This window comes from Balaenoptera physalus, assembly GCF_965194825.1.
Source record: "Balaenoptera physalus genome assembly, chromosome: 1".
NCBI lineage: Eukaryota > Metazoa > Chordata > Mammalia > Artiodactyla > Balaenopteridae > Balaenoptera > Balaenoptera physalus.
Genome location: NC_138882.1, coordinates 35,366,064 through 35,387,235, shown reverse-complemented (window position 1 = coordinate 35,387,235; position 21,172 = coordinate 35,366,064). Strand labels below are relative to the sequence as shown.

The 21,172-nt window shown below is 45.2% G+C and overlaps 1 protein-coding gene across 5 annotated transcripts in view; it reads left to right on the top strand.

The window, feature by feature from the left end:
* Window positions 1-17,065, top strand: part of ATP2B4 (ATPase plasma membrane Ca2+ transporting 4) — a 90,490-nt gene extending 73,425 nt beyond the window's left edge. For 3 of the 5 annotated variants that reach the window (XM_082432501.1, XM_082432499.1, XM_082432500.1), the window contains 4 exons: window positions 548-759; window positions 1,758-1,865; window positions 3,861-4,037; window positions 12,533-17,065. In XM_082432501.1, coding sequence (XP_082288627.1) covers window positions 548-759; window positions 1,758-1,865; window positions 3,861-4,037; window positions 12,533-12,847 — 812 coding nt within the window. In that variant the 3' untranslated portion in view covers window positions 12,848-17,065. Of the gene's footprint in view, window positions 1-547; window positions 760-1,757; window positions 1,866-3,860; window positions 4,038-7,716; window positions 7,898-12,532 lie in introns of all 5 variants that reach the window. The other 2 variants (XM_082432503.1, XM_082432502.1) reach the window with 1 other exon arrangement.
* The last annotated feature ends 4,107 nt before the right edge of the window (window positions 17,066-21,172 follow it).

Genomic DNA, 21,172 nt, shown 5'->3' with positions numbered 1-21,172 from the left:
GGGGAACTAGGATCCCACATGCCACATGGCACAGCCAAAAAAATTTAAAAAAAGGGGGGGTGCTTCCCTGGTGGCACAGTGGTTAAGAATCCGCCTGCCAATGCAGGGGACACGGGTTCGAGCCCTGGTCTGGGAAGATCCCACATGCCGCAGAGCAACTAAGCCCATGCGCCACAACTACTGAAGCCCGCGTGCCTAGAGCGTGTGCTCCGCAGCAAGAGAAGCCACCATAATGAGAAGCCCACGGACCACAACGAAGCGTAGCCTCAGCTCAACACAACTAGAGAAGGCCCACGCACAACAACAAAGACCCAACGCAGCCAAAAATAAATAAATAAATAAAATAAGTTTATTAAAAAAAAAAAAGAAATGTTGAGACCAGGGCTAACACTGAAAATATTTGATGACTGTTGTGGTTCGGATACTGACCAGTTAGAATGGACACCAGTCATAAGCAACCAGTGAGGTCATACGCAAGTGTTCTGACTCAACCTGAACCCTCCTTGAGAGCATACTTATCCTCCAATGCATCCCTTCTCCCAACTAGGTGAGAAATTCTTTGACATTGATAGTGGGAGGAGAGCACCTCTGCATTCACCACCCAGCCAGCACTACACCATTATTTTCAACACCTTCGTGCTGATGCAGCTCTTCAATGAAATCAACTCCCGCAAGATCCATGGAGAGAGGAATGTCTTTTCGGGCATCTTCCGCAACCTCATCTTCTGCTCTGTGGTCTTGGGCACATTCGTCAGCCAGGTGGGATTCTAGCTGGAGTTGGGATAGGAGGTCTGGGAGGATAAAGGCCAGAAGCTGGGGGCCAGGATTCCCTGAGCGCCTGGGGAAAGGAGTGAGGGAGTGATGGGGACTCAGGCTGTGGGTTGAACACTTTGGGGTTCCCAAATGCTTCTGTTTGCTCATTGCTCTAGAATTGGATCCTGCTGTGTCAAGTGCTCCAGTGCAAGGCAGCATGTTGGTAGTGAATAAAATAAAATTTGTGGAATCCTTTCCTTATCTTTCTAAAACACAGCAATTTCACATAGTGACCAGGAGGAAGATCACTGTCTTCTAACCCCTTTCCATGCCTCCTGCCAGCATACTTGAAATGTGCATGCAAGTGCTATATGGGATCTCTCCCTGTCCCTCCTTGCCCCTTTGTTCTGAAAGGGCTCATGGTAGATAATGGTACGCAATTCAGAGAAAAGGAGAAGACATGGAATGTTGCCATATGTAGTTGACAGATAAGCCTGACGTAGGCTCCTTCTGTGGGAAGTGGGGTCAAGGGCATGGCTGCCCTGGTGGTGAAAGGATTGAGCCCCTTCCTTCTTGCCCCAGTCAGAGGTACACTAAGACATCTGCCAATACAAGAGATTATGAGCCTGCCCTGTAACAAAAGAGCTCCTGCCTCACTCTTATTTGCCCGCTCCTAAATTCCTCTTCTCTATCACTGTGCCTTCTCTTTGTCACCTACTGGCTTTAGTCACAAGAAGCCTCCAGCTCCCCTTGATCCCCCAGCCTTTGCATTAATAATGTTCATAGTAGCTGTATCTGTCTCCCCATCAGAGTGCTCTATAAAGACTGTGTCTGTCTTCCCTTCTCCCCACCTGGATATCTTCTCTCTCCTTTCCCAACAAGCAGATCAGGGTTTACACCACAGGGATCCTGGGGGAGGGGGCTGACGTGGCTTTGATGGCCTTGACTGGAGGGCTGGCTACCTGTTACCTCCCAATGATGGGCTGCCTCTTTCTCTGTTCTAGATTATCATTGTGGAATTTGGGGGGAAACCCTTCAGCTGTACGAACCTCACCCTGTCCCAGTGGTTCTGGTGTCTCTTCATCGGTATAGGAGAATTGCTGTGGGGCCAGGTGAGTACGGGCACACCCTCCCCGTGCAGTCACATGGCCGGCAGACCGCCCCTCCCCTAGATGAGATGGAACGAGCAACTGTGGAGACGCCCAGCTCCTCGCCTTCATATTCTTCTTCCCTCTTCTCTCTACCACCAGGTTTGCAAGTTCTTTCCATCTTGTAGGATCCCAAAGCAGAATGATCAGTGCCCACCACTTCAGAGGCTTCTGATCTCTTCTCTAATCATGCCTGGAGACAGACAAATCCCTTAGCTTCTCTGAGATGGAAGTGGAAATTTTCAATGGAATTTTGCTAAAAAAAAATTAAGGGTCTTAGAAGTAGAAGAGTTTGCAAAGCATATGTCTTCAATGAAGCCGCAGTCTGGCCGTGAGCTGCTGTGCTGTCATAATGTAGGGCTCCCTTGCCTCTTCTGTTTCTCACCATCGCCTTATCCAGGATGGGTGCCTGACTGTCATCTAAGATAAATCCAGACTCACAAGGTCTCTAGAGAAGCAGTATAGCGTATGGTTCAAAGCACGGACTTTGGAACCGACTATCTAGGTTTGAATCCCGGTTCTTCTTCTTACAAGCTGCATCACAGTGAGCAAGTTTATTAGCAACTCTGCCTCAGTTTCCTCAACTCCGGATAACAGGATCATTGTGAATCATTGTTAATCAGCAAATCAGTTTCAATACAGAAATGACTTAGAACAATGTCTAGTACCCTGTAAGTACTCAATAAATGTTAGCTATTAATATTATAATAATATAATCAGGTTTGGTAAGAGTTTCATTCCTTCCCTAATACCACTTTGCGAGTCCCTCTCATCCTCAGCTCTGGCCTGGCCTTTACCTCTGCTTGCAGACCCCAGGTCTCTACTGATTGGTGCCTAGCCACCTGGGTAATGGAGGCTTTGCTCTAACTGGCCCCAAAGATCCCTCCCTAGAGCTGCAGGCTTTCCCCCATAGACCTGCTAGTTGTTTCTTTCATAGCTCCTAGATGCCTCCCTGATTAATCCCTATCCCCGTTCCTAACAGGTCCTTCCACCCTGCTCTGTTTGCTGAAGTTTATTTACCAGTGGGTCCCTAGAGCACTTCTACACTTGGGTGGAGCTTGATTATTTCACGTACTGTTTGAAACTCTCACCTGGGTCTAGTCTCACATGTGGCCATGTGGCCTTGATGCCAGGTAACAACAGCCTTCCTTCTGTATCACAACAGCTCCTTCTAACATCTAAAAGCAGAACGTGGACATTCTTTCTATTTCAAACACTTGACTCCATGTTGGACTGCTCACACAGTCCCCCTTTCCCAGCTGAGCCCTTGTCTTATTTGTAAAGGAGAACTGACTGACAGCTTATAGAGTGATTTATTTTGAATTGCAAGTCCCAACCTACTGCTCCATGTCTTCTGATAATACTCATATGTCCCTTCTTCTATGGGCTATCCCACCCAGTTCCTCACCCCAAGCCCAAGAAAACTTTTAGTATCCTCTCACTATAGTTTTATAAAAGAGGAATTACTTAGCATGTGGTAACTAAGAAGAGGGTCATTCCCCTGAAACACCCTTCTTTTCCCCTTGCCCATACACATACATTTTGACCATCCTGTCTCCAGACTTGTTTTCTCCTAGGTCCTTGTCTCTGTCTCTTCCTACTGTGTATCATGCATTATGGTTCTACTTCCTTTAAGAGACAGATGGCAAAATGCAAAGAAAGAACTGAGACAGGAGGAAGAGAATGAAGTATATAACAAGGCAGATGGCTGGTCAAATACTAGAATATAAGTTCTCCTTTGTACATCCACAAATACAGAAAATCTTCCTGAGGGCCTGACAGCTGGTAGGCACTTGGCAAACGCTTGCCTGAATGGGTTGGCACTGTTCCCACTGCTTTCCCAGTGGGAAGGTTGATAGGGCAAAGAGTGACCTACCCAAGGGCCTGACCCATAAAGTTGAGTGACAGCTCTTCTCGCCGTGATTCTGGTGTCTACCCTTTTGCTGCACCTGTTCTCAGGTCATCTCCACAATACCTACCCAATCCCTGAAGTTCCTAAAGGAGGCTGGGCATGGCACCACCAAAGAGGAGATCACCAAGGATGCTGAGGGGCTGGACGAGATTGACCATGCAGAGATGGAGCTGCGCCGAGGCCAGATCCTCTGGTTCCGGGGCCTGAACCGTATCCAGACTCAGGTACTGTGATAGTGGCCTATCCTCGCCCTGGGAGAAGGAATCTCCACCATCTTTCTTGAGAGGTGTTGGGAGGGCAGCAGTTCTTGCTGGCCAACGTCTCTCCCCTTCCTAAGGCCCTCTCACTGGTGGGCGGCCCGAGCTCCCTTGCTTCAGGACAGACAGGCAGAGGCAGTGGTATGGGCTCCTCTGAGAGGAGAGTGATCATGGGGGGCCGAAAACACGGGACACTAAGTGCTAGCATCATCCTCTAGCTTTGGGTTCGTCTGAAGCCCACTTCCCACCCTCTGTCGGGTGGGCCATCTTCCTGCATAAGGTCTCTTGTAAGCACTAGGCCTAACCTCAGGGTGGGAAATGTTCAGAGTCTTTCCTGACCCTGCAGAGGGAAGGATTTAGACAATATCTCTATGCCAGCATCCCCAGCAGACATTTACTGTATATCCTCAAGCTGCTATTAGGGGAATGTAGGTGTTATCTGGATTGATCTTTGTAAAAGAAACTCGCTCTCTTATGTCTTCCCCACTCAAAATTTAAGGCCATGATGGGGAATCTGATGGCTAAGTGTATATAAACAATAGTCTCTAAGTGCCTGAGTATCTTTTACAGGATTCAGACTTGCTTCCCAGAAAGGAAGAAGCTATAATTTCTTCAAACCTTTTCCCTTCCTGCAATTTCTAAAATGGGATAGAAGCTGCTCCTGCTGCTATTAAGTCCCCTCCTATAGCCCTACAGTAACTTTTTTTCCCCACTTCCTGCGCAGCAACTGTAACTACCTTCTCCTGGGTAAATGGGCTGGTCTAGACATTGATAATCCTATCACTTTCCCTGTTCTTACCCCACATACCTCTATTGTGTTAGTCCTGAGATTTCCCATCTCAAGGAATTGTAAATCTCCAAGTTCTCAAAGGTGTTCACCAGAGAACAGGCCTATCACTCTTTGCTGATTGGCTAGAGATCCCAGAAGTAAATTTCACTCTCTAAAATTAGCCTTGCAGGTGGTTTCAAAAGTTCCCTAGTGGAGCCCACCACTTCCTAGGGAAGAGGTGAAATGAATAGTCTAAGCTAAATACAGTAGTACCCCGCTTATCCGTGGCTTTGCTTTCCTTGGTTTTAGTTACCCGTGGTAAACCACAGTCTGAAAATATTAAATGAAAAATTCCAGAAATAAATAACTCTTAAGTTTTAAATTGCATGCCGTTCTGAGTAGCTGATGAAATCTCACGCCCCCCACTCTGTCCTGCCCTGGACATAAGTCATCCCATTGCCTATCACATCCTCGCTGTATACACTACCCACCCATTACTCTAGGACAAAAACAAAGTATATACAGGGTTCAGCACTATCTGCAGTTTCAAGCATCCACTGCGGGTCTTGGAACATATCCCCCATGGATAAGGGAGGACTACTGTAGCAGCTGGGAATTTGTCTCCTATAGACAAGACAACAGATGGAAATGGGAAAGCAGGGCTAGGGCGGGAAGCACTGGGGCTCCTTTCCCCTCTCTTGAGTTCCCCCTCCCAGAGAGGGAAATCACATGGGACCTGCAAACACTACCTCAGCATGTCCAGAGTTTCCACACACACTCCACCCTCCAGGCTGCCAAGTCCATCACGAGCAAGGGCCTCACGTGCCCAGAGAACTTGGCATCTTTGGCTCATGTCTCTAAGGCCTCGGTGCTTCCCTGTAGGTCTGCTCTTTTCAGAATAACCTGTCTGCTTTTCTTCCCTTCAGGATCATCTGCCTCCTCTTCTACTATGTAATTTTTTTCCTAGCCAGAATGCCCTCGTTCCAGTGTCTCCTGGCTCCTTCCCAATCTTCTCTCCCGGGGCTGAGATTCATGGATCTTCCTTCCCCTCCACTACCAATTTCCATTCCCTCGACTGTATACCTCTCTGGTTTCGCTGTCTACATAGCTTTAGGTATACTACCTTTCTCTGTTGGAGCAAAAGGCGGTTGGACCAGAATGACGTTAAAGCCTAAACTTAGGCAGCAAAGGCAACCTGTTAAAGATGCCATGATGAGCATATCTATGCCATCCCACCTGACTCCATAAGCAGATGACGGTGCTAACCTGCATCCTGGATCCTAAAGCTCTCTCCTGGCATCAACTCTTCACCTCAAAAGGGTTCTAACGAAATTCCCTGCCATCCGATTGTTGTTCCTTGTTGTCATTCTTGCAACCCTTATGGGTGGGAAGTGTTGCCAGGCTATTGTCCCATCCTGGTCCCTTTAGCTTTGGGAGAGCTAAAAGCACTAGAAAGCAGAAGGTTGGGAAACTTGAGGTCTAGAATCTTGGGAAGGTAAATCTAGGTTCCAGTTTCATTGTGGAGGTTGGGACCTTGTGACCCTAATAAGCACTGAAGAAGGTGACTCTCCAGCCCCTTCTTCCGTGTGGCTGAACCCTCCCCACCTGCAGACCTTTTCCTCTTATAGCATCAGGCTCCTCGGTCCCCTGGAACTGAAAACTGTATCATGTGATGAAGAGTGGTATTTTAGCTCATACTTGGTCTGAGTCCAGAAACTAGCCCTAAACATTTCATGGCTTCTCAGGAAGCTTTATAAGTAAGAACAACTATCTGACTCACAAGGTACCTGCTTTCCCACCTTCTCACCTGGGGAAGTAAAGTTAGATGAGTGAAATCAGCACCTTTCCTACATCCCTGGTCAACTGGCCCTTGGTCAGGCAGAGGTCAGGGATGAGGATGGTAGGTTTGACTGAGGCCCTAGATCAAGACCGCTGTCGGAAAACAAATGGCATTCATTGCCTCTGTCTCTGAGGAGTAGGACACTGAAAACCAGAGACAACTTGTATGGGGCTGGACTTGCAGCTGCTGACCACTGCCACCACCGCCAACCAACTCTTCCTCCCCCCACCCCGTCTAACTGCTGAGTTCTCGTCTGCACTTGTGCCAGCCTCTCAGGGTCTCCAGTGCGCGAATGCTGCTAGTGGCATTCTCTCCACAGAGCCTGGCCACTGGGTTCCTGAGCTCCACTTTCAGGGGCCTTGTCCACTTCTGCCCAAGGACAGGGAGTCTCAGAGAAGAACCCAGAAGAGGGTGAGCCCAGCAACTCATGGTCCAGGAGCCTTTCCACCATGGCACCTGTGTATGGACTACTACATGCCTCTGTTTAAACACATGAGTTGTTTTCCTGGAAAATCTGCAAAAATAGGTAGTCAATTTAATTGGTTTAGAGGTTCCTGAGCCTCAAAATTCAGTAATATATACACTTTGCCTACTATCTTAAATTGCATGCCTTATTTTTTTAAGAGTACAGGTCAAAAAAAAGAAGACAGTACAGGTCAGAGCAATGAATAAGCTGTCACTCTGTCAGGAATCATGACTGGGAAAGTCCATTTAAATTTTTAGATACTTTTGGATACCAGCACACCTAAAATGTCCATCATAGGCTAAAAGGGAAGAGAAGACTGGATTCTGGCTGGGTATTTAGACTCCATGGCAAATTGTTCCTTAAATGAAGTGTGATGTGCAATTAATGTTTTTCCCCCTTCTCTTCACCATTGTTTTGTGTGTAAGGGACTCTCTCTCTTGCTCTCCGTCTCCTGTCCCCTTTTCCCAGCTCTTTCCATCCCCCTCCCTAACCCTCTTGGACCCTCCCTTCCTCTTTCTTCGCTTGTTTCTGACTGTGGAGCAAAGCTGTCTCACTTTCTGATTCTTTGCAGATCGACGTAATTAACACATTCCAGACGGGAGCCTCTTTTAAGGGAGTCCTAAAGCGCCAGACCATGGGTCAACACCTTGATGTAAAACATGTTCCTAGCTCATCCTATGTAACAGTTGCACCAGTCAAATCTCCCCCCACCACTTCTGTTGCTGCTGCTGTTTCATCTCCTACTCTGGGCAGTGAGTGATGGTCTATTATGATGCATGATTTGCTAAAATGACCACAAGAGAGCACGTGGCATTCACTTTAACCAGCTGTGGTTATCTTTTCCTTTTGGTTTTTCCCTTTGATCTTTGACTTAAGGGAAGAAAAGCGGGGCAAAAATTCCACTCCAGAACCGGGCTGTGTGCCATTTTATTTAATTTTATTATTTTTTTTTAATGTTGAAAAGCTATTAAACCGTAACCATTTTAAAGACAGTAATCCTGTTTTCTGATTGTTCCTCTGCATTGCCTGGTCCTTCCTTGAGTTTTGTTTGTTTGTTTTACTTTACTTTGTTTGTTTGTTGCTTTGTTTGAATATGTTGTTGTTCCTCTTCTCTCCTTCTGCTCCTTTAAGTCTCAACTCTATCTCCCAAGGTTAGGTGTAAGGTTAAGCCAAATGAAGACTCAGGAAGTCTTTTGTTTTCTTTTAGGAATTTCTGAAGAGCAAACTTTTTTTTTTTTTTCCTTCTCCTTTCCTCTAGTTTGTTTTACTTATAGCCAGCACTTCACATCTTATTTTGCATGTAAAGTTTTAGGAACCCCTTTCTCAGCCAGCCTATCAACCGGAAAGCTGTGAAGGCTCAACCTAAGATCTGGTGGATTATTGGTAGATTATTGGATTCTTGCTAATGCTTATGCCTTCCTATTCCTGATCTTTTTACCTTCCCCAAGTGGGACACAGAGAGGAAATGGAAGGCTCTTTGCTGATAATGCTATTAAGGTATTTGGTGGGAAGGAGTCTCTCTGTGTTAAGTATATTGTGGGCTTCAAATATCTGAGTGTTTAGTCTGTTTCTTCCTCCCCCACTCCCAATCACCACCACCGTAACCCTGGGATGGGGGATAAAGAAAGAACAATCTGTGTTTCACTTGATTGTGAGTGTGTAGGCTGATCAGACTTAGCTTATCTGTTTTCTTTCTAGCCAACTCTAAGTGTTCTCGTGTAAGATATGAGGGGCAGGGGGAGAGGAGATTTCTATAGATGCATATTCTTTAGGCTCAAAGGCAGTCAAAGAACTAAGTAAGTCTTACCCTACAAATATGCAAGAGCCTCTCATTCTAGTCCTTCCATATTCCTCTCATTTCCTTTTTTCTTCTAGTTTTGTCATGTCCTTCTAACTAGTTACTGTTCTTTCTTAAATCATGCCTCTCTGTTAGGAAGGGTAGTGTCAGCTGCCCTGGTAACTTGAAGGTAGAAGGAGACTAAGGAAAAGACAGAGCCCACTGGGCTCATGTAGTAGAGTTGCTGGTGGAGGATATGGTGCAAACCCTCAAAGACTAGAAACTCAGGAGAGTCAGGCCGCACCTGCTCTTTCTCCAGCTGTACCTTCCTATTGGAGGGCCTAGAAGTTATAGTCATGCATTTTAAAACCCATTTCCCATTCCAGAGTTCCAAATGAATTCATTTATTTATCTAACCTTCAAGTAGATAAATCTCTAAGATTTCTCTCTGTAAGAAGGTCCTAATCCCTTCTCTTCCCCTGGTTTCTGACAAAGGAGCAGAAACCTACAGAATACCAGATGAGGAAATGGAGTCTTCATCTGCCCATTCATTGAGCTCCAGAGAGTGGTCTTTAGTGCTCATACCTAACCTAAGGTCCAGCCTGGTTTGGGCTTCTGAGCCATGAGAAAGGGTTGTCCTTCAGTCATCCACTTTCACCTGTAGGATAGGGGCCACAGAAGAGACATTTCCCAGAGACTTTGAGAGATGATGACTGGGGAAGGAAGGGTTGATTGACCGAGTGGAGAGGACCTGAAGCTTTCACAGCACCCGCCTCACTATCTGTGTCTTATTCCCCATACACTGCTCATGCACGAGGCACCATGCATCAAGAAAGGAAGATGCCACCACTTGGGGTGGATTGGTGATGATGCAGCTGTGTGATTGTTCATCGGCACGTACTATATAGTCTCTGAGGCCAGTGTTGGAGTTGAGGAGCATTCTGGCGCAGCCCCACCCTTCTCTCCACCTGCCAGGCCACAAGATGGTGCTTCCTAGCTCTCTGACTCCTCTTCCCTTGAGCTTCCCTTACAGGTGGCTGCTTTCCCTTTAGATTCCAGAAGTCCTGTTATCTAGCTGGATGACTGTTCCTTGCTCCCCCAAAAGAGAAATTGTCCCTATCTTTTCCATCTACCCATCCCCAATTCACTCTTATCTCCCTTATTGTTTACCTGTAACAGTGATTGATCACCCCAACAGGTGAGAGGAAAAGCCAGCAAACAGGGCTCCAGACCCCCATTCCAACTCCTATTTTTAAAAATCTGTTTTCTAGATAGGGCTTCACATATAATTATTTTAACAAAGTATTCAATTGCTTCAAAAAAAAAATAGAAGCAGGAAGTTTGGAAATCACTGATATTGAAGATGATCAACTCATGGTATAAAGGTACCTGTATTCAATTGCTTCAAAAAAAAAAAAATAGAAGCAGGAAGTTTGGAAATCACTGATAGTGAAGATGATCAACTCATGGTATAAAGGTACCTGTTCTCCTGTAGCACTTGTTAGAAATGTTGAGATCTGAAGAGTGAGTGAAAAGTATGGGCTATATTATCACTCCTACAGGGGGTGGTATGGCTTTGAGCCCATTTCTTGACTAGGGCCAGGGGAGAAGGCACTGGGTTTGGGCTCACTTAATCCAAGTTGCCTTGCTCTAAGATGTTTGACATAGATCCATTAAAACTTGGGATTTCCTGAAAGCCAGATGGAACCTATATTCCATCTGATCTCACCTAAAGATGGAAATGTAGGTCCTAACTTTCTGTGCAGCATGGTGAACGTGTGCCCAGGTTCCTTGATTCTTCTTGGCTGAAGCGTTGAGTGGATTACATTGAGTGACAGAGTCCTTTGCCTTCTGAGCTCTGAGCACCCTCCATCCTGGGTGAGTCTGCCAGTCTGTTGTGGAGTGAGGCAAGGTAAGGAAAACCTTAGCCGGCGGAGACACAACTTTAATGAACCTTCTTTGTGCATTACTTTTGAAGGTTCTGTATAGTGATAGGAAACACTGAGACAAGCAATCCAACCAGTTTATTTGCCTGCCTCTTTGGGTGCTCTGATGTCTCCATATTCTTGCCTCTTTTCCAGGAACATATCCTTTGCTTAAAGAGCAGAGTAACAAAAGATGTGCCCTACCCCAACCCTCATCATTTCTCCTTATCCCCCTCCCCACCTCAACAATTTTTCCTGCATTACTTCCATTTCTTTTCTGAGGAAAGAACTTTGGGACAAGACTAGGATCAGCCACCTCCCAACAACTAAAACTGTCCTAGGACCACTTTCTTTTCCACTGGCCTCTCTCTCCAAACTCTCAGGATCCAACCTTCTCCCCTCCTCCAATTCTACCAACCCAAGTTGCAAAGCATCCCTCAGCGAGGCCCCCAGTTCAGAAAAGCAGCTGCCAAAGGAGCTGCTCCCTCCCTGTGGATAAGGTGAAGGCTAGGCCCAGGGATCAATTATTGTCGATTTTTCCTCTTCTCTAAACTGAATCCCTTCCTTTGTTGCGCAGTAGAACAAAGACTTTGACACTTATAGGGCAGTGCATTTCCCTTTGCCCAGTCAAACTGCAAATTGTTTCCTTTCCCCCATCCTCTTGGTCCACCCCATCAGAAAAGCCTCTTGTCTGTAGCACTGCCTCCTGGATGGGGTGTTTTCTGTCCTGGTCCCATCCTTTCCCTTCTCCACATAAGATCACATTCCTCTTCATAATTTACAAACAGCTGGAGAAAGCTGCATGACTGGACACAGCTGCTGTGTGTCAGAGACATGGCCATGCGTGTCCAGCCTCATCTGAGCTGAGAGAGCGGGCCTTTTGTCAGCGTCACGGGGAGGCATCTTTTGATGCCTGTATTCATTCACCTTTTCCAGGGGAGGGACTGAAGGAATGGAGTTCTACTTTCTTTGGGGGAAGAGGACATGGTGGAGGCTGTGTAATATAAATATATGCATGTTTCCTGACTGAAAGAGCAATTATTAAATTGGAGAGTATAAGAGTTTTCATTTCTTGCATGCTGCTGACACAAATGAAGATTGGTTTGTCTGCCTTGCTGAATGGTATTCATGGTCACTTATCACCCAAAGTGTATTGTGTGTGAATTGATATGTGTTTGGCTCTTTGAGGGTTTTAAACAGATAACTAAACTTCAGTGTGTAATTTTCCATTCCACATTCACAAAATGTTTGGCTTCAACACAAAAATCCACATGTCTGAATTATCTTTTAAGTTCGGCTATTAATTTGCACCTAGTTCCAACGTCCTTGCCCTCCATCCAAAAGAACTAATGAATCTTTTTGTTTCCTGTTTCATTTTAAGAGTGGATTGTTTGGGAATGCTAACTTTGCTTTGGGTTTTCTTCTTTTTTTTTATGCAGCTTTTGAAATATTCCAGTTGTTTGCCATTACTCACTCTCCCCACCCCACCTCAATGCTTGAAATTTGAGCCACGTGATGTTTCTAGTGTTTCATGATCTCCTCTCATATGTTTGGTTTTGGTTGTTGAGCAATAGTGTTTTGTAGCTTGGGTTTTGTTTCTGTCCTCAAACCCCCCAGTTCCTTGTTCTACTAACCAATTCTTGCCTCCGTATTTTCTCATCCTCCTTTTCCTTCCCCTGGTGTAGATCAAAGTGGTCAAAGCATTCCATAGTTCCCTCCACGAAAGCATTCAGAAACCCAAGAACCAAAACTCCATCCACAACTTCATGACCCACCCTGAATTTGCCATAGATGAGGAGGGGCCACGAACACCACTCCTGGATGAGCAAGAAGAGGAAAATTTTGAAAAGGTCTCTAAGCCTGGGACTAGGATGCTTCCGTTGGATGGTGAGGTCACTCCACAAGCCAACAAAAACAACAATGCAGTGGATTGCTGCCAAGTGCAAATTGTTGCCTGCCACTCAGACAGCCCTCTACACAGCCTGGAGACATCAGTTTGAACTTCATTCTCTGACTCCCATTCCTGCCTTCCTTATTTCCCTTTTCATCTACCCCGTCACTAAGGGGATGATGGGACTTTTCACTGTCATGTCAGCTGCTCCCAAGTATGTGTGAACCCCCACCTGGCCATGAAGAGGCAAGAGCACAGACCTACGAGGACTTCAGCTGAAACCTGAGTTGGGGTTTGTAGCAGGACCTAGTTAGACCCCAGGCAAGTAATGAATGGTAGATCTACTCCTTGCCTGTATCAGTTGTCATTTTTAAAGAAATGACAAGAATCCTTTTGGCATTTACCCCAACCCAAATTCTCACCAGTATTCATACCTGTGTCATCCATCTCCTCATTTCTGGATTTTTACCCTATGAGTCTGTGCTGTTTACAAGCTCAGTTAAAAGTTCAGAGTGACAAATATCCTCAAATGAAATGTGTTGAGGTAAGAATGGAAGGTATAGAATCAGCCTATAGAGTGATTGTTTTAAAACAATTTTTCCATTTTGAAAACTTATACCTAAAGCCCTTTACCTCTTTCTGCCCTTCCAGTCAAGCCTCCCCATGGTCTCTTGGTCTTTTGTGACCATTGTCTTCCTTAGCTTCACTATTTTTTTTTTTTTAAGTTGTGATGATTAGAAAATGGAAAGGACATGGATGAGTTAAGTTGACTTTGACCATTCTCCCTTCTGGCCCCAGTGGAGCCCTTGATTTAGTTCTAGAGGCAGATAAGTTTCTTTGCTAACAGGGTCCTTTGGAAGCAATTGAGAGCTGGTAAAAATATATTCCTGTTGTTACCAGGTTATCTACTTCTAAACTGCCATCTTGTCAGGTGTGTGTGGTTTCTAAGTGCCAGGGAGATCAGCATTGACGTGAAGCTTGCATATATGCGGTTTGTAGTTTTTACCTGAAGCCTGAGCTTTCTCCTGTTCCTAAAGTGGTGGCAAAGGAATGAATTAAAAATGACCTTGCCTCCTAACTGGACTTGGAAAACAGACCATCAAAGTCAACTCTGTGGAGTCCTCCTCAGGATGACCACTACTGCTTTCAAAGCCATCCACCAAGGCTCTTCCAGGGCAGGACCTGATTGTTGGGAGAGTGAGTACTGAGCAGCCTTGGGAGAGACCAAAGTGCCATTCCAGCAGCATCTGAGCAAACCTTCCTCTCAGAAACCAGAAACCTTGAGCTTAGATGGCTGGGGACCAGCTTTGACATGCCCTTTAGTTTTCTAATTCTACTCTTTGCCATGTCCGCTAACATCAGTCTCTGAAAAGGCCCCAGCCTTTCTCAAATATTCTGATTTTGAAAACATGTATCCAAAGTGGGAGGCTTCAGTGACGCTTTGCCGACTTAAAGGAGCAAAAGACCCACCCTGAAAAGCTCGCCTCCTTCCACCCTCCCTCTTGCACACCCCACTCAAGCCCCCTCCAGAATGTGCTCAATGCTGCACTGTTAAGCCCTGTGCCTTCTCTCCCTGAACACTGCCCAAAGCGTCCCCTTCCCACTGGTCTCTCAGGAGCCAGGGACTTGGCTAGGAGATTTGTTAAGTGTTCCTTAATGCAACAGGGTGGAGCCGCGTTTGCAGGATCTCCATTTCTATCCCTACCATGCTGCTGTAAGCTCTTCCGTGTAGGGGTCAGCTCATGTCTGCCAATTCCCATCTCCCACTGGGTAAATGAAGCCTACCCCCTCTTTCTAGAGTGATGGGAGTAGGGAGAAGGGGCTTGAGGCTGTTAGGAACTGCCAAATTTCCATTTGGGAGTCAGGTGACCCGAACCTCTCCTCTCTGGCCTTTTCTTCTGGATCCCTCCTCCCTCACCCTTTCACCTGAGCTGCCCTAGGAAGGAAGAATAAAGAAACAGTATCCCCTGCACATCCCTATTACTACATCAGCTACCGATCTGATTTTGGTTTTGTAAAGGTTACATGTTTCAGTGATCTTTTCTCTGTCTTCAATACTAATGGGGAAAAAAATAGCTCACCCAAGGCGTTAGGTGTTCACATATATATTTATTAAGTACAGTGGAAGATTTAGTTCTGTCGAGTCTTTTTATTACCTCAGATCAGTTTTTAAAACAAACTTTGGAGGCTATTTTATCATTCCTGCTCCAAAAAGACTCTCATGGTGCCTGACAGGTTACTTGTGAGGGCTTGTGTCTACTTGTTTAAAGTCAATGGGGATTTTGTGTGTATTCTAGTTTCCATAGTAGGAGAGAAAATACAGACATATTATGCAAAAAAATATAGTTTTCTTTAGATGAGAAACTGATATTTTTTGAGTCAGCCATATGTATTTTGTTTAAAGGATTTAAAATAAAGTGCTGTCATGTAACCCTGTGGAAGGGAGCACATAACCAGCTGTTAGACATGGCAGGTGACTTATAGTATATTTGCAATTGGTTTTAAAACCAGTGCACCAAACTTCCTTTCTCCAAACAGCCATCTTTATACTTAGGGGAAAAAAATTTGTTGGGTTCTAGAATGTTTTTAATATGAATTTGTTGATGTGGAATTAAGTTTAAGTGTTTATGTGCATATATTTTTTATATAAATTTTTTTTTCCTGTTCAGTTTCAGTGATCCAACTGGCAGTGAATAAATATGGCATAAGTTAATAAAGCTTTCCCCAAAAACGGTGCTTTGGATTTGAAAAGGGTCTGATGGGGAAAAGGGGGAAATATTTTCCTAGATTCCTCTCTTGATAAACCTAGAAGAATGGGCAGTGGATTACGGATGGGAAGGAAGGCATCCAGGAAGAAGGGACAGCCAGCAGGAAATGAGTGTGCACCCCCATGGAAATGGGTACCAGGAACTCGTGATCAGGATCAGGGACCTCAGATAGATTTATATTTCTTGAAGAACAGCTGGCAGAGTGGTACCCAAGACACTGGGCTGCAAGGATACTCTCTCTGATTTGGGGTTTGCATTTTTTATGGTTCTTTTCACCTCCTGTTTCCCCTGGAGTTTTCCATTAGCGACTTTTTGTGCAAGGATTTGATTAGAGACTTCCTTCCCTGCCCTAGAAAAGTTTCACGTAATGTATTAGTTGGGAGGTAGAGCTCTAAGTGGAAAAATAAAGGCTGGTTCTAGCCTGGGTGACAGTCTTGACTAGATCCTTCCCACAGGTGCCCTCTGCCCTCTGAAATGACTCTCCAACTCTAAAGGTTGTAGAGAGACCACCGAGAAATCCCGCCAGCACTTGTGAGTTCCTTAGAGTTTGCGTTCCTTCTTCCCGTTGAGCTTCAGAGGGGGGAGTCTGCACACTTAAATCTGAGTGATGACCTTACTGCCAAAAACCAGAGGGGTGTGGCAAGCTCACATGTGCCCTGAAACCTCTGAACACGTCACTTCCTTTCTTTCCTCCTTTCCCTGCCTAGTGATTGAAGCAGCCCATGATGCCATCACGAAGTGCGTACTTCCTCACTCTTCCTCACTCTCCGTATCTGAGGACCACCCCACTACTGTGGTGGGGGTGGGGCACTTATAAATGTCTGCTCTTCTTAAGCCATTTCAGGCTCTTCCTCAGAAAAGACCAGACACCCTTCCATTTAGCTCAGTGCTGTCCTTTGCCTTCCCAGCCCTGCTGTTGGGCCTGCTGTCCCCTTTCCTCCTGATTAGGAGAGATGGAGGGAAGTGAGCTCCCCATGGCTGAATTGGCCTTTCGTTCATGTTTCTCCCCATATGTATATATGCCATATGTGAATATGCCATATATATGTGCCAACAAATCTATCTGTGGTGTTCTTTTCAAATCAGCAGATAGGAATTTTGAGTTTCTTCTTTTTTTTTTTTTTTTTTCTTCAGTAACTAGTATAACAGGCACTGGTATTTTTGTATAAAAGGAAAAAAAACAAAACAAAAGATTGACTATTGTGATCTGCATGACATAAACAAACAAATGGTGATATCAAAGCAACGTGTACCCCAGTGTGTGTTGCCGTAATCTGCAGTTCAGCTAAACCGTGCACCCAATCTGTATTTGCATTTTGATATTATTTAAGCTCTCTGTACAATGTTTTGCATGTATTTATAGGGTTCTTAGGAAAAAAATGCTATAAACTGGCAAATCTGAAATTCAAATATGTTGTTCCATTGAGAAAGGAAGAATAGAAGGGGAGTTTTAAAAGAAGGGGAAAAAAAGGATAATTTTTTTGGAACCAATAAAGCTGTTGCTGACGAGCAGAAACCAAACTGTTGTGCACTGAGAATAAAAACCCATGCCCACTTGAGACTGTGCTGTGCTCAATGTGTATCCACTTTTGGGTAATGTCAGTGGTTGTCAACGTTGAGAAGGGGTCTGCCACGGCTACATGGAGAGCTTACCTGTGCAAGCCCAGAACTTAGCCTGTCACTGGACCCTGACATGCTTCTCTGCCAACGCTTGCCTCTGGTGACTCGCAGCCCTGGTTGCCAGTTTCATTCCCTTGGAGTACAAGCTTTGCTCTGCCCACCTTGGTTAGAATCTGCAGTCAGAGAACTGTGAAGCTGAAGCTTTTGAAGAAAGGATGAATTTGGAAGGATGAAAAAGAGTCAGGCTTGGCAGTCCTTTCTTTCTTTTCTTTGTTTTATTTTTTTTGTTTTTAACAAAACGCCTATCGGGAAAATTAGTTTCCCGTATAGCAGCTATTCCCTGTCTTCCTTCTGGCGTTCTCCAGTTCCCACCTTCCCAAAGGTTTTTGGAGAGGTTGGGAGTTTGTTTGTTGTTTGTTTTAGCTGTTCCATTCACTGGGTCTCTAGCATGACTAATAGTAGGCCTTAGTTTCAGGTCAAAACAGCTTCCTGGCAGGTCATTTAAGTTCTGAGCTCTCATATCTGAGAAGACAGAACTCCTTCCAGCAACTCTCATCCAGGCACACAATCAAGTCCCCTTCTTCTCTCTTTTAAAACAGCAAGGAGGATTTCCCTGGTGGTGCAGTGGTTAAGAATCCGCCTGCCAGTGCAGGGGACACGGGTTCAATCCCCGGTCCGGGAAGATCCCACATGCTGCAGAGCAACTAAGCCCATGCACCACAACTACTGAGCCTGCGCTCTAGAGCCTGCAAGCCACAACTGCTGAGCCCATGTGCCACAACTACTGAGCCCACATGCCACAACTACTGAGCCTGCACTCTAGAGCCCGTGCTCCGCAACAAAGAGAAGCTACCACAATAAGCCCACGCGCCGCAACAAAGACCCAACGCAACCAAAAATAAATTTAAAAATAAATAAATTTTTTTAAATAAAATAAATAAATAGAACAGCAAGAAAGGAAAGGACTTTGTTGGCTCCCCAAGGTATTTTAGGAAAAGTATGATGTTGAAGAATAGCCCAACTCTCCTGGCTGTTTGAACAGGCTGGTTCCGAAGGAGGAACGAGCCCTTGAAAGAGTCTTCTGTAGTGAGAGGCCTTATCCCCACTTTTCCTGCCTGTCCCAGGTTGCTCTCCACAGGCACAGCTACACTGCCTTAGTTTCTTTGAAACATGTTGGGGAGAAAATAATTAATAACCAACCAAACAAACGGGCTGGGACTTATTTGATAACAAATCATTCACAAAACAGAACTAAAGTCTCTTTCTTTCCACTGTAGCTTCCATCCCAAATACCCTTGCTTAAAAGGGGTGCAAAATACACAAAATACACACACACACACACACACACACAAAACTAGAGTCCTTTCTAAAGCTTGGCCCTATATTTCCCCTCTTACTCTCACCTTGTCTTCGTTGGGCTCTAGAACGGTGCCTCTCTGCTACGCCAAACAGGATTTTTTTTTTTTTAATCTATTTTTTGGCTGCATTGGGTCTTCATTGCTGCGCGCGGACTTTCTCTAGTTGTGGCGAGCGGGGGCTACTCTTCATTGCGGTGCACGGGCTTCTCATTGCGGTGGCTTCTCTTGTTGTGCAGCACGGGCTCTAGGCGCATGGGCTTCAGTAGTTTTGGCACGCGGGCTCAGTAGTTGTGGCTCACGGGCTTAGTTGCTCCACGGCATGTGGGATCTTCCCGGGCCAGGGCTCGAACCCGTGTCCCCTGCATTGGCAGGCGGATTCTTAACCACTGCGCCACCAGAGAAGTCCGCCAGACAGGATCTTAAGGATCCATACCTCCTAACCCCAGTGTGTGGTGAGGCATGAAGAAGAACTACAAAGTAGCTTTCTGGCAGATACCAGTGTTTCCTAAGACATTGGTTTCATGGGGTGTAAAGCCAGCTCAGCTCCTTAGGCCTAAATTACCATATGGAAAAAAAGCATGCTCTTTCCTTCCATCTTTTCCCTACCCCTGCTTCTAAAAAAAGTAGTTTCTTTGCCCTCCATCTTTAATAATGGCTTGTGAATCTCCTCTTTCTCAGCTACCATATCCTCTCCCTGTGGTCATCGGGTTTGTTTGAAACTCTCCATCAAGACTGACTGATTTCCCCCACCCCCAAGTATATACACACTACTAGGAACTCCCTGACTTGAACTCTGCGCAAATCCAAGGATTACTCACTGGATCTGAGTGAGTAAGCTGGTTACCAACCAGTATGCTGGTTACCAACCCCCTGACCTGGGTCCATGTCACTGCAAGCAGGATAAAAATGCTATGTCCTTTACCAGCAAACTTTGAAACCCTGTTGTAAATAAAACACACCTATTACTATCTCTGTGTTATGTTGTTAACATCCAGTTGTCCCCAACATGCACCTAAGCCCCGAGAAGTAATAACTAGCTAGATTCATAGACCAGAATACTTTTAGCCTTGACTCTTAGCCTTTTAGGCAGTGACTTCTGGGTTCTGGGCTTGCCCATATCTTGTTGGAACTAATTGTAAATCTTCTCTGAAATTTATTTCAAAGAACACCTCCCAATCCTCAGTAAATACACACATAGAAGGGAGTGGTCTCTTGGGAATGTCCTCCCAGTGTCACCTCCTGGGAGGCTGGTGTCAAAACCAAAATGCCACTTCACACTTACTTACAATGAGAATTTAAATGACCCACGTATTTGGAAGCCCAAATTAGAATCAGAAGTTTAACTGATGCTCATGAAGTACTTGAGCTGTCTGAGTGGCTGGCGCCATCACATTCAGAGCCAGTTGCACCGTCCCTACTCAGCTAGACCTGGCCCCTGAGTTCAGGCTCAGGCCCCACTTGGTTTCTCTGATGTCCCCTGTACTAATGGCCGTGCAGACCATCCTCCAAACAGCACAGTTGATTAGGTTAAGTTTCTTGTTTTAATTCCAGATCTTCATATCCTGGCCTTATTTAAAACAAATATAGGGAATTCCCTGGCAGTCTAGTGGTGAAGACTCCATGCTTTCACTGCCGAGGGCATGGGCTCAGTCCCTGGTCGGGGAACTAAGATCTCACAAGCCGCTTGGCGTGGCCAAAACAATTAAATTAAAAAAATAAAGTAAATATATATGAAAACTTTTGAAAGAGAACGTGAAGGTGAGGAGGGAAGGTCTGGAAACTAGTGATTGTCTTCAGCCACGGTTATCCAAACCCTTCATTTGAGTCAAGCATTCCTGCACCTTTTGCATTAAACCTTTGAATTGAAACTGCTGCTAATCAGGTAGGAGAGAAAAGGGGTTGGAATGTTCTTCTGCTCACCCTTTGGTGGAGGAGCTTAAACAGAAAAATTAGATAGAGTAAAATCCTGATGTGAAGTCTGCTTCTTGACTGGCTTGATTTTCCATCTCTACAATGAGAAAGTGGAACTACATCAATCATTTTCCAGTTATACTTTGAAGACCTGAAAGGGATTCCTCAGCAATGATTCAGAGCCCACGGTGTTCATTTTTTCTTTTTTTTAAGTGTTTGGCTTCCAGGTCAGCTGTAGCTTTAAAAAATGACTTAAAAGCACTATGAACTAGTTATCTCTAAGGTCCCCCGGCTCTGGAATGCTAAGGTTCTAATTAACAAATCAAATAATCAGTGCTGAAATGATCCAAACTTAGGTGACAATGTCACAAGTTGTGTGATTAAACACACAAGCAAGCATAATTGGGTTCCTGTCTTCATCGTCTCCCATTATAATTATCAACGTAAGCATAAATAATATAGAGTAAAACTTAGTGATTACAGTCCATTCTGCAGAGATTGTTATCTGGCTGTTCTGCTTTGGAATTTGCTGTGAAGAAGAACAGTAGTTCGGGAATCCAGAGATCTAACCCAATGGAATGGCATAAAATTAGAGAAGCAAAGTGGCTCATTTGAGCTTTGGTGGAAAGAACTGGCCTGGGAATTAGAAGGCCTGTGTTATAATCCCAACCCTGCTGCTAATTTGCTGTGTGACCTAAGGGTCTCTCCAACTCTGACACTCTTTCTTGCTCTGGTGTCTAAAATTGCTATTAATAACCATAAGAGAACGTCTAGATG